A 12,311-nucleotide genomic window follows, 5' to 3' on the forward strand; every position below is an offset into this window, starting at 1 on the left:
GACGACATAAGAAGCCATGACTGTTTTACGAAACTTCAATTTTCACTTCAGATCACGAAACTTATTATCAGTGCTTGTTGTTAAAATATTTTTAGTTAACATTTGGATTAAAAGAAAAACAATATATTTTTTCAATGTCTGTAATTGAAACTGACACTTTTCCGACGTAGACATTTGTATATTGTTTTGATATTATTTTGATTCCTTTCATTCAGCTTAAATAAATGAAACCGTTACACAAGAAAAACGAGAAATAGAAAAAAAGAAAAAAAAAAGACATCGAAAATTACTTATAAAAAGCATGAGAATTTAACCATTTTATTCTGAGTGTCCACGTAAACTTTGTGTGCAGAACTGGAGGGACAAACACCCTCATTTTTATCAGAATGTTAAAGAAAAAAAAAATTCAGAAAATGCGGTTGGCTAAATTTGGATAGGGATGGAAAACTGTGAAGCCGCCACACAAAAAAATATATATATAAATGAAAACAAAAAATTATAATAATTAGAGAAAACATTGAAAATAAACTTTTTGTAAAAGATAAGTAACTATTCTGAAATTACAAAAATATCTAATTTTCCTTCATTGAATGTTACCTCTTTTTGTTTCCAGTTCCTCCCACGAAGTTGTTCTTGTTGTCATTTTTCTTTTGAAGTTTGTGAATAAAAAACTTACAAAATGAGCAAAATTTTTTCGCTATTTGCCATCATAATTTGTGCGAGTGTTTAGTATCTGAGTTAACGTTCTTGTTATGTTTCAGTTACGCAATTGCTTCCCCGTCAGATTTTGAGTTTTAGCGGGAAAGTGCTTTTCGATTGGGTGTCGTACAACCAAAACATACACAATTGCAATGGGTAATCAGAAGACAGAGAAAATACCTTCAAAACAATTAACGAAACTGCTTAAAGCGCGAGTATACCTTTAAAAAGCCATTGAAAACTCAAGTTTAAAACTACGCAAACTGCCTGCAGCGCTGGTAAACGTGGGCGACTAAGGCGTGTTTGGTTACATTTTTGCTTCTCATTAGTTGAGAAGTGGCGCGAGTCTGGACCAATCACTGAGCGAAGTGGAGCAAAACAAATGGAATCCCGGATTACCAAGGACACTCCACTGAAAATTTTTTTAAACACTGATTGTTTATTAATAACATTACAATTTGCTATCCTTCACTTATTTACCCATTAGAAAACCTTAACTACCTACCAAGGCTTTTTCAATGAACAAGTCCAAAATACATAAGCATTAGCGAGTATATTTATATACTAACAAGCGGGGAGAGTGAATAAACGCATGAACCTCCTTGTAAACAGTATCCATGTCACTAATTATCATTAGTCTGATGATACATCTTTCCACTATATGCAGTGAACGGTGTTTTCAGTCATTACGAAAACGTTCGCCGATGTGACTTGCAGTGGATACCCACGAACGCAATCTCTTTTAACTTGTCGTGCTGCTAGGAAGTGCTACACTGAGCAGTGGACATCAGAGAAGCAGGATCATTGATCAGTTTGTATAATTCATCCCATTCCATGCCAGTTTACAACTGAAATTCATTAATTTTACACTTAACAGTATAGATTGCGGAGTTCCACGCGTTACGAGTGCAAAATATATTTCGAAAACTACATGTGTAGGTGCTTTTCAGAGCGCAGTATATTCTCAGACCGTCTGCTCTCCGAGTTATGTCTAACGCTTCACAAACGTTGCATGATTTTCTGCCTCATAGGCTAAAATATCTCAACGATGTTCAGCTGACCTCAAGTTCTGCACTTCTTCCTCCCAGGAATTGGCTTTATTTTTCAAGTACTAAAAGCCAACCAGTACACCAAGTTGAAAACAGCAAATGATATGGGAAACATATACCGACAGCACTTGTTGGTCACAACGCTGAGGTCGGTTTTCGTGTCTCTAGGCTGGTAGCATGCAACACAACACGTTCTCAGCCCTTCGGTACATTGGGCTTTTTGTTCCACGCGGTTCGAATTCTCTGGCTGGCTCACCAGATGAATGTGGCCATTAGCATCTGCGACGAAGTTTGGTTGGCAACCATGTTTACATTGGAACACTATTTTGTTGTTCTGAGGCTTAAATAAGATAAATTGAATATCAGTGCACTCGGTTTGCTTTAGAAACGTTTTTTGTAATTGTTACCACTCTGTTGTTTAGATTGGCTTAAAGCAGACTCACGGAGTGGTAAGGAGATTAAGTTTTAGAATTTTACTTTAGTTTAGTTAATGTTTCTTGCTAGCTAATACTATAGCTAAACGCATTGACACTGAAATAGAGTTGATATGTTATGTCAAAGACGGAAGGAAAGGAAAGAGCGAGAAAATAAGGAGGAAGAGAGAGAAGAAGAAGGTGGAAGGGTGGGTGAAGGTAGTGGATGGGGAATTGACGTAAGGAGAACAAAGAGGGACGGTAGCAGGATAATTGAGTAGCAACGAGGGAAGGAAGGGAAAGAGCGAGGATATAAGGAGGGAGACAGAGAGAGGGGCGGGAAGAAGGGGGCGAGTTTGGGTGAAGGGAAATAAGGATTGGGAATAAACAGGCAGAGTATATGGGTAGGTGGGTAGTAAGGAGAGTGTAGAAAATTTCTTTCGTTTTTAAATTTCAAGTGGCAATTTTTCTCTTTCTCTCCGCCCTTTGTATTCTTTTTGTATTCAGGCGCGGCGCACATGATTTCACAAATTAGCCAATCATGTCAAAGAACTCTAACCTTGACATTGGAAGACTGATGTGGGCATTTTTCGCGTACATTGAGTTTGTTTTCGCGGATTTTTAGTTTGTTGTTTTTGAGCTTTCGTTCGCGTAAATTCGTTACCCTTTGCTTGAAAATTTTAGAAGTCTCGGAGGTTTTACTTTAGCCAAATGTTGTGGTTCATTTAACAAGTTTAATGCATATTTTCGACCGAGTTTGGACCCTAGTCTCTCGTTTCGTTTTTTACAGAGAGAAGGAATGAAAAGAGTGAGGAGGAAGGAAGGAAGGGAGAGATGGGGAGAGGTGGATGGGAAGGGAAAAAGGTGATTGGAGGGAGGAGGGAGGGACAAAGGTGATTCGAGGGAGGAGGAAGGGAAAAAGGTGATTGGAGGGAGGAAGGAAGAAGAAAGGTGATTGAAGGGAGGAGGGAGGGACAAAGGTGATTGAAAGGAGGAGGGAGGACAAAGGTGATTGGAGGGAGGAAGGAAGGAGAAGGATGCCTGGAGAGAGGAAGGAAGGAGAAGGATGCCTGGAGAGAGGAAGGAAGGAGAAGGATGCCTGGAGAGAGGAAGGAAGGAGAAGGATGATTGGAGAGAGGAAGGATGGAGAGGAGTGATTGGAGGGAGAAAGGAAGACAGGAAAGAAGGAAGAAACTAAGGAATGAAGTAAAAAAAGGGACTCCAACCTTGTTCTACAAGGTTTTTTGCTTTACGGGGCTCGATTATCAAACGCCATAAAGTATGACAGTTTGCCACACATGTCGGGCAGGAAGAATATTCATCTACTCACGACCTACCTTTGGTTCTTTGCCAGCGTCCATTTTCCTTTGTTCTTCTTTAGATCGGAACCTATAGACAAGTAAATCTGTGACCAGCGTGGAGAACACAAAGATGAATGAACCAAGGAGATACCAGTCGATCGCTTTCGCGTAACTGACTCGGGGCATGGTCGAGTTACTCGAACCCAATAGGAAAACGATCGTAAGAATGGTCGTGATCCCGAGAGAGAGTCGTTCCCCGATGTAATATCGATCCATCCAGAACGAGATCCAGCTTAGAGAAACCATCACAATGCATGGGATGTAGAACTGAATGAAGTAAAAACCCATGCGACGATGGAATGTGAACGTCACAATTAAGTTTTGGTAAACCCCTAAAAGAAAAGTTTAATGAGGTGGTTAAGGAGCTATTTATGTTTATTTATTTATTTATTTATTTATCCCAATTCACGGTAATTAAGCCTGTAAATACAAACATATGAATATGAAATAACATCTTTTGTCAAGGGAGACCCGCAGAAGAGTTCAGGAACTCCTTACTGGGCCAGCCCCGGCAGTCACCAAAACCATTCAAGGCTATAAATAATCAATTATTAGACAAGAAGGAAAAAAACAGGGAAAGCGCTGATGAATTGGCGTCGTTAAGTTCATGATGTCGCTGAGTTTGAGAAATGGTTGAGTTTGAAGCGCCTTTGAGTGACTGACTTCAGTGTTATTTCTAAAATACGTCGTCTAGATTACGAAGTCATTTGGTAAAGACATTTCGCGTGCCTTATTACGCCGGTAAACCGATAGAGACAACGATTTACTGCATAATCGTAAAATAACTGAGATAATTTGAACACCCTGTTGAGCCAAAAACTTTTCTTTTATAGGTCCATTAAAAAATTGAAACATTAAGTTTATTTTATAAAAGCAATAGACCACAAAGGCACGTGATTTACAGACGTCATCTGTTTTCTCCCAACACCCCAATTGGGTTATTACGCTAGTAAACGGACAAAATCACCAGAAACACGAGCAATGATACCAATTTCGTTAACACTCTCGAGAATGCACACAAGCTCTCCCTTGCTTACTCAAATTCACGCACTGAATAATCGACGGATATCACGCAGATGCTGGAACGCAGAAGGGTTAACAGGTGGAGCGGTATATGGTTGCATATACCACTTGCGCAACCGTGCATCCCGATTCCCCCGCAGCGCATCATGCCGAGAAAACTGGAAATACCTACCTTTGCATGTGTAAAAAAGTCTTTTACGACAAAAAGGCCTAAAGTCCAAACTCCGTGGACAAATTAACCACAAGATTTGGCTGAAGTAAAATCTCCAAAACCTCAAAGGGGCAACTAATCTCGTACCCAGACCTTCCATGGCCAAGCGATTGTACATTTTAGTTACGGTTACACGTTAGGATCTGGGTACGAGACTAAAGGGTAACAAATTTGTGTGAAAGGAAGTTAAACAACAACTCAAAATAACTCCGTAAAACAAACAACAAAAGTGTGCGAAAGTGTCCACGTCAGTTTCTCAAGCCAAAGTTAGAATCCTTTGACGTGATTGGCTAGTATGGTAAAATCACGTGCGCCACGCGTGAATAGAAAATGAAGTACCGAATTACCGAGGGGGGAGAGGAAGAGGAAAATCGTAAAATGAAATATAAAACGTAGGAAAACTTCAACAGCATGGTCATTTTTGCACAAACTTCGCTGATACCTTCAAGACCTTTCCTAAACAGCAAATACTGAAGTTTATGTTTACGCAGTGACGCGAATTCTCTCTTACAAGAGAAGCGAAGAAGCCAAACCTGAAATGTAATTAGCTTTTTTAGTCTTCACTTCGTGTTTAACCACATCAAATTCAGCTAACTCTTCATTGAACAGAGCGATAGGTTCCTTCTCCTTCCACTTAAAGTCCATCTCTTCAATGGTATGACGAACTGAGAAGAAATAAAGCGAATGAAAAGTATCTCATTATTTATTGCGCGTGCCAAACTTGGTAAAACGCAACCTGTACCCGAGCCGTGTGGCCCATGCGGCTTGACTTACCACATTATTCATAGCAAGAAGCGACGAGGTGTAATAATACTTCCCCCCCCCACCCCCGATGGGATGCTAGTCCATTGCAAGGTTCCCCTCCCCCCTGCATTTCATCAGATTTTCCTGATAATTCGCCAGTTCTCTTTCATACTCTTGGGTAGAGAGAGGCAAAACACAACACAATGAATTGGCTAGGTCTTGTACCTGGGCTTCTCGACTCAGCGTCCATGAAGGGGAATGAGGGCAGCAGGGCGGGGGGGGGGGGCTGTGAGGAGAATCCAGATAAGAAATGCGCGAAGCAGATAAGGAGCTGTGGCAAGATTCTTCATGCAGATTACAATAAAATCAGCCTTTACTTACAACTTTCCAAAGTCAGATGGCAGCGCTGCACATCCATTGGAAATTTGACAAGATTCATTTGACATGCCCCAGCTATCCTCACATAGGCAAAGTAATAAATTTTGCCCTCAGAGTCAATTAAGACCAGCTGATTGGATGGAAAAACTTCGTAGTCGTTAGCGTTTGTTATATAAGTGTCTGGTAGCCAAATGCGTTCAACGTCTGTCCCTCCGAGTGCTAGTGTGGCTTCATGTTTATGAGCAAGCCTTTTGTCGAACCACTGTTGGCGGAAATATACGTACACTTGAAATTCCTAAAAAAAATTGAGAAGATGGTTATCGTGAATAATTGAGACTTCATAATCCGCAACATGTTCTTCGCGTGAAGAGGTGGCCTAGTGAAAAGTGCCATAGACACCTGGTTCAAAGGTTTGAGTTCGAGCCCAGGCCGCACCATCGTATTGTCTCATTGGGCAAGGTACATCACTCTCCCTCCACCCAAAGTATAAATTTTGAAGGAAACCTTTCTCAAGATATTTAAGCGGGGAAGGGGAGGGGGGAGGTTGTTGGGGCGGGGGAACATGTTATACGAGTATCCCACCAAGGAGTAGTAGAAATATTCCTACTCGCTTTAGGTCAATGAAGGTCAGGCTCGTAAGCTAAACTTACAATCGACACCAGATAATATAATCTCTCGCGAACTCGAGCTTCGTGCTGACTCGAACCAAGCTCGATTTCCACTGAATTACGGACTGGTCATTATTTATTGCCGAGGAAGCGGGGAAGGGGAATTCGGAGATTTTGGTTGTTTCACAATAAAATTTTCCTGATTCCCACCGTAAGGCTCCTTAGTATTCTAACGACCTTCCCCCCCCCCCACTCATTGCCCGTCAATTTCCATGGTCCCCCTCTAATAGTGCCAATTGATCCCCCATCCGTCCCCCCTGAAACTACGCGATCCTCTCCCCCCCATCCTCCTTCCCCCCCCCCCTCCTCCAGGTGATGAAAAATGATGGGGCATCCGTTTTCTGACCACTTTATACCGTGTTTATTCAACCATCCTAATACATCGACCAGTTTCTTCCCTGAAAAAAAATTCAATTCTCTTATCGGAAATAAGCTTTACTCTTATTTGTTACTCACCATGTTGGATTCTTTGATTTCACTGAATGCCTTGATCGCCATACTCACGTTTACTATCTCTGGTGGACCTGCAAGAGATGGTCATCGAGTGTTGCGATTCGTTCAGTTTCTGTTTATCTATATAGTGAAGAGAGCCTTGTCTTTCCTAATCTTTCTCAACCAGAATCAAAGCAGGTTCAAAACAGGTTGAACACTTGATGTGCTACCCAATACCCCTCACTAGTCTTATTTACACACAAATGTCTGTCAGCCCTGGGAAAGAAGAATTGAATTGCGAGTTATTATTAGTGTACCAGTCACGTTGGGCCGGGTCTTTTTGTCGTAACATTTTTTCCTTAGTAGTCTGTTGAGGATGGCTGAAGCGTTGGCTGCCTCACTCCGAAGGATAGACGGGTTCTCACTGACAAAAGATAATACAACAAGTTAAAGATGTGTACATGAAGGCAATGAATCCCGAATTGCATTGGGTTTGCTTCAACGCGTTCCGTGATTGATCTGAAAAATGCGCGCCAATCTTTCAACCTTTCACATACCTAATCCTAAGCAACCCTAAAACAAATGAAATGAGAGTCTACAATAATTAATCCGGGATTGCATCGGTTTTTCTTCAATGTGTTCTGTGATTTGTCTGGATAATTTTATCATTCCCTTAACCAATCAAATGCAGACTAAAATCAAACGCAACTTGGTTCCCCGCGTATTTTCCCGCGCTCATGGCAGTTTGTTAGCTCTCATTGGCACTTTAAGGTAATTTCCTTCCCTCGGATTGGCTGTTGGGACAACATTTGTTTTTTAAGGCTCGAATTACTCTGTACAAGGCCAGGAGAGGATAAAGCAAATAAAATGAATCCCTCTTGATTAATTTCCACACACTTATCACAAAATTATCAGGTTGAGAGGTGGTGATGAAAAAAGAGAAAAATGCCGTCAAGGAGTATTTTCGATTTAACACCAATTTCACAAATCTAAAATTCTAAAAATTACGCACAGTAGACATTGTGGACATCCACATTAATCATTTACACTCTGGCATCAGGATACATTTTCTCTATTCTTTTCTATACATTTCCTAGGAAACCGACAAGGAGAATTTGTTTATCCATCAATAGCCTCTTAAGTTGGCTATCCTTTCATTTATTCTCTTGACCTTAATGCGTGATTCAGCAGTTATACTTAATGGAGAAATTAAGTGCGAGTCACTCTCAGATATCTTGAGAATGAAATGATAAAAGGATATTATACTTCAGAAAGCATGCTTTATTTTTTCTCTAATTGAAAAGTAAATTGATAAAGCAATTACATAACCCTGTTTTGAGACTAAAATAGCTACTCAACCGGTCCAAAATTATCCTTAAAAGCATCGGCAATGGATGCTGCCATTTTGGAAACAAATCGTTGGCCGAGTTGCACAATTATGCTTCGCGGCTCAGTGAGTATCCACTACCATTCACCTTCACTTCGGTAAAAAATTATTAATTATTCATCCTCGTCCTTACTTTCTGTGTTAAAAAGCGATTTCCAGAACTTTCATTCGAATACTAAAAAAATTTCGCATGACTTTTTACCTATTTGACTTAGTATAACCCTCGAGCGATGTCTGAGAACTCCTAATCTATATAATCTTGCGCATGTACTGCTAAGTGGACTGGCCACTGATTCCATTATCAACTCTAAAGGATTCCTACCTCAGTGATGCTTTCATTGGAAGCAGAAGTAATGAAAGTAGCCATGTTGACATCAATCGTAGTAATGCCATCGTAAATATGTTGGGAGTGTTAAAAACTGTAGAAAAGAAAAGATAATGGAGGAAATCAAAACCAAATTAACTTTCTCGACAAAATATTAATTTACATTTGATGTAAAATGAAGAAATTGCTGAGGACAGAACACTCATATTACCAAGCCATTCTCTAAAAAGTTATGAGCCGCTAAGTGAGAAAAAATTTATTTCTCTAATTTAATTCTTTAACCTATAAGAGTGACTGCTATCTCATTTCTCCTTACAATATCATCCCTGAATCAAACATTTAGGTCTCAAGAATAAAGGAAACGATCACCAGCTAAAGAAGCTTTTGATTACTAAACAAATTCTCCTTGCCAGTACGTTAGGAAATGTATGAAGAACAGTATGGAGAATATGCATACTGATGTATAGGGTTATCGGGTGCAAAAATAATTTAAAACAAAAGATTATAGAGTGAATAATGAATAATTATGTAATGGCCAATTGATAGCCCGGTCATTTCCTCTGACGTCTATGTATCGCATTTCATTGAAAAAAATTGTAAACTGCGTATCTCTCAAGGTAGAAACTTGTTTTTTTTTTCATGTTTCATGTTTTCATGGGGACTAACTATTACTTAGTAGTAGGATGAAATAAATTCGGAGTTAAAATTCATATATAGATGCTTATTTCTAAATCAATTGTATAAATTTCTAGGTAACATTCAAAACGGTATCTTTCTCCTCGAAAGTATAAATTTGAGTGAATAATCCAAATGAAAACCTGCTTTTTAACTTGCAGTTCAACTTTGGATATTGACAGAACCTTGCCGGTAAGATTTCGGAAATTGAAAATGCAACATTTATGTTAAAACGAACAAAATTTGAGGCTATAAACAAATAGGGCTTTTCAATTAGCATTCGGATTTTGTTCATAAAATTGTTGAAATGACGATACTGTGCGTTGAAACGTAAAATTATTTTGCAAAATCACCAATCCCCTGACAATGGAATTTCAGAAGTGCTTGCTTTTGACAATTCAGAAACAAGTTTTACCTCTCCCTTTCAAAGCAATCTCTCCACATTATAAGACTTAAAAGACCGCGGATTAAAACTAGAAATATTTCCCCTGGGCAATCCAGTTAGTGCTCTCTTTATCAAACAACTGTAAGCATAATGAAGAATGGCGCTGTATGGACATCTTCCCTCAAAATTTGTTTGTCTCTTTGTAATTTCCATCTTCTTTTCATTTCAGAGAGAATACTCAATCTAGAATCCTTGAAACGCATCAGTTATTTTAATAAATGTGGATTTTCATGAAAATGCTTCCTTCTCATGCTATTGACTTATGTACAACCTCTGAAAAACTCCCATAAAAATATTCGACTTTACGAAGTCACTGTACTTTTTTATGATGCTATCGCTGAATTCGATAAGCGAAAGCGGGTTTGAATTGGAAACCTCAAAATGCAAAGGATGCAAACATTTGTTCTGTTTTTCCTTTCAATAAAGATAATTTTTTGTAGAATCTGAGGTTGGATATCACAACTAAGTTACGGTACCTACCTATTTTTCACAGCTGGTTGTGATCGAAATCCGTGTTAGAGGTTATTCACCGGTAAATACGTAAAAAATAAGCTCTATGTACCAGTGCAGCTGGCTTCAAGTGCTACTCATCGCGTATTCAAAGCTGGATAACAAAAACCCAAACGGCTTATCACAATACATCAAATTACAGACCAGGCGACAACATTAATAGAGACGTTTGTTCAAATAAAACGCCGTGTTTCTTTAACATTGTACAGTGCACTGAAGTTTTTATCAAGTAAAAAAATTGCTTAAATTTACTGAGGAATAACATAAACACTGAGTAATACTGACAAGCATAAGATTTACCCAAGCAATTTAACCTTCTAGGAGGTGGAATGTAAACATGTTATTAACTTTAAGATTGCGCCTTCTGTTCTGAACACGACAAAGCTTTATCAACAAAAAAAAACATTTTTTGCAAAGTGTTCGTTTTTTTAGATTCTTTAAAGGTGCAAAATGGACTTTTTCATGATTTATCTGTTCTAAACAACATTGCACTTATCTTTCACCATCCTCTGGCGAGTTTAAATACTTTTAATTGAGTCCTATGGAGAATGTTTAATTATTTAGTTGCCGGTTGCAATTTTCCTCAAATAGCGTCGAACTTCCCTTGTTGAATAATGTATCCTGGTCTGCGTTCAAGGTTTTATTGAGCTGAGTCAATGTTTCTAAGTTTTTAAAAATGGAACCGAAAACCGAAAAATATCCGCAGTTTTAATTTGCATTGAAGAGAAGTAACAACAATAATATTAGGGAAAAAAGCATAATATTTGGCCAAATTTGCAAAAATGATAATTAACAATAATTATTATAATCTCATTCTTGTCCAGTGAAATAAATGTTCAAGAAGAAACTTCAAGTCTAATTTTAACGCGAGATACTTTCCCAAGAAGGTTGTCAGTTGACTCAATGTTAGCAAGTAATTACTGGATGAACCAGTCTTTTTCGAAGCACTTTCGATAACCCGCCGATTTTAATAACATTGCGCTTGCTTTAGGCGAGTCCCTCCGTAAGCGTAATTCATCACTGTTTCTATAGCTACCATTGTGACACAGCATGTCCTAACATACCTCTTTGAAGTTCACTTCTTGACAAATTGAACGGTGACTATTTCCAAGGGAATGTGGATTTTCTAGCAGCCGATGAGGATATTTTTTAGATCGTGAACATTTCAGCAATACTCACTGGTAATACTTGCAGTCACTGACTGTTTTCAGGAACCTCAGCGTTTCGACATTCTTATCATAAAATGGAATTGTAAATACGATAATTATTATCGACATTTTATCACCTTTAACTGGTGGTCAATTTTTTTTTTCCGTCACAAGTCACGTCCCTTACTTCTTTCTGGCACTAAGTGAATGCTTGTCAGAAACTCTAGACGATAAAAAAAAAGTTTTTAAAATTTTGGATGATAAAAAATGATAAGTTTGCTAAATACTGAACTAAACAGCTGTTTTCATGAAAACCTCACGCAAAAACAAAAGATCATGAGAATTATTTACTATTTTTGATTTCCCTCGGTCGGCTTTTCTTTAGATAATATGTTTATTATAATTAGTTCGTTTCGGGCACTCGACAAATTTAGGTCATTGCAGTTATTTTAAGTTCAGAGCCACTTTTTCTGATAAAAAACTGAACTGGCATACGCTATGGTACAAATGTTACATATAAATTATAACTTCTTACCAACCGAGCGAAAGGGCCTTACTGAGGAATGTTGGCCCGAGGTCGTGGCCTACAAAAACGACTGAGGGTCGATATTCCCCAGTATGGCTCAAGCAAGCAAATTTAGTATGTAGTTTATTGTATGGCACTAGGACCAACCTGTTTCTTACTTTTGCTTTTTAATCACCCGGTTTTCGCGGTCAAAAATACCGGCTTGTGACCGTTTCCGGGGAAAGGTCTGTATGGCAAAATACAGACCAAGAGAGAACGAATCAGGTCGCTTAGATTTACCTCAGGACTACCTTTTCGTATAATAATTGTTTTTATTT

The 12,311-nt window shown here is 38.8% G+C and overlaps 1 protein-coding gene across 2 annotated transcripts; it reads right to left on the minus strand.

Annotated features, from left to right (window-relative positions):
• Window positions 1–1,171: 1,171 nt before the first annotated feature.
• Window positions 1,172–11,524, minus strand: LOC131789060 (gamma-aminobutyric acid receptor subunit beta). 2 transcript variants are annotated; one of them, XM_059106128.2, is made up of 9 exons: window positions 11,385–11,524; window positions 10,291–10,414; window positions 8,688–8,784; window positions 7,296–7,402; window positions 7,003–7,070; window positions 5,882–6,173; window positions 5,290–5,421; window positions 3,499–3,854; window positions 1,172–2,088 (listed from the first exon to the last, which is right to left on the minus strand). In XM_059106128.2, the coding sequence occupies exons 3-9, from the start codon at window positions 8,756–8,758 to the stop codon at window positions 1,804–1,806; spliced, it is 1,311 nt and encodes a 436-aa protein (XP_058962111.1). In that variant the 5' UTR covers window positions 8,759–8,784; window positions 10,291–10,414; window positions 11,385–11,524; the 3' UTR covers window positions 1,172–1,803. The 2 variants fall into 2 exon arrangements, with proteins under 2 accessions (XP_058962111.1, XP_066015321.1); XM_066159224.1 differs by lacking the exon at window positions 11,385–11,524 and having other exon boundaries at window positions 10,291–10,429.
• Window positions 11,525–12,311: the final 787 nt, after the last annotated feature.

This window comes from Pocillopora verrucosa, chromosome 12 (assembly GCF_036669915.1).
Source record: "Pocillopora verrucosa isolate sample1 chromosome 12, ASM3666991v2, whole genome shotgun sequence".
NCBI classification, from domain to species: Eukaryota; Metazoa; Cnidaria; class Anthozoa; order Scleractinia; family Pocilloporidae; genus Pocillopora; species Pocillopora verrucosa.

Bases quoted from the DNA above. Each gene is read 5' to 3' on its own strand.
- LOC131789060 (XM_059106128.2), bottom strand. From the start codon at position 8,758: ATGGCATTACTACGATTGATGTCAACATGGCTACTTTCATTACTTCTG. The intron at 3,855-5,289 runs GTTTGGCTTCTT...CTTTTCTTTTAG, and splicing joins AAAAGCTAATTACATTTCAG to GGGTTTACCAAAACTTAATT. The intron at 2,089-3,498 runs GTAGGTCGTGAG...ATCTTATTTAAG, and splicing joins ACGCTGGCAAAGAACCAAAG to CCTCAGAACAACAAAATAGT.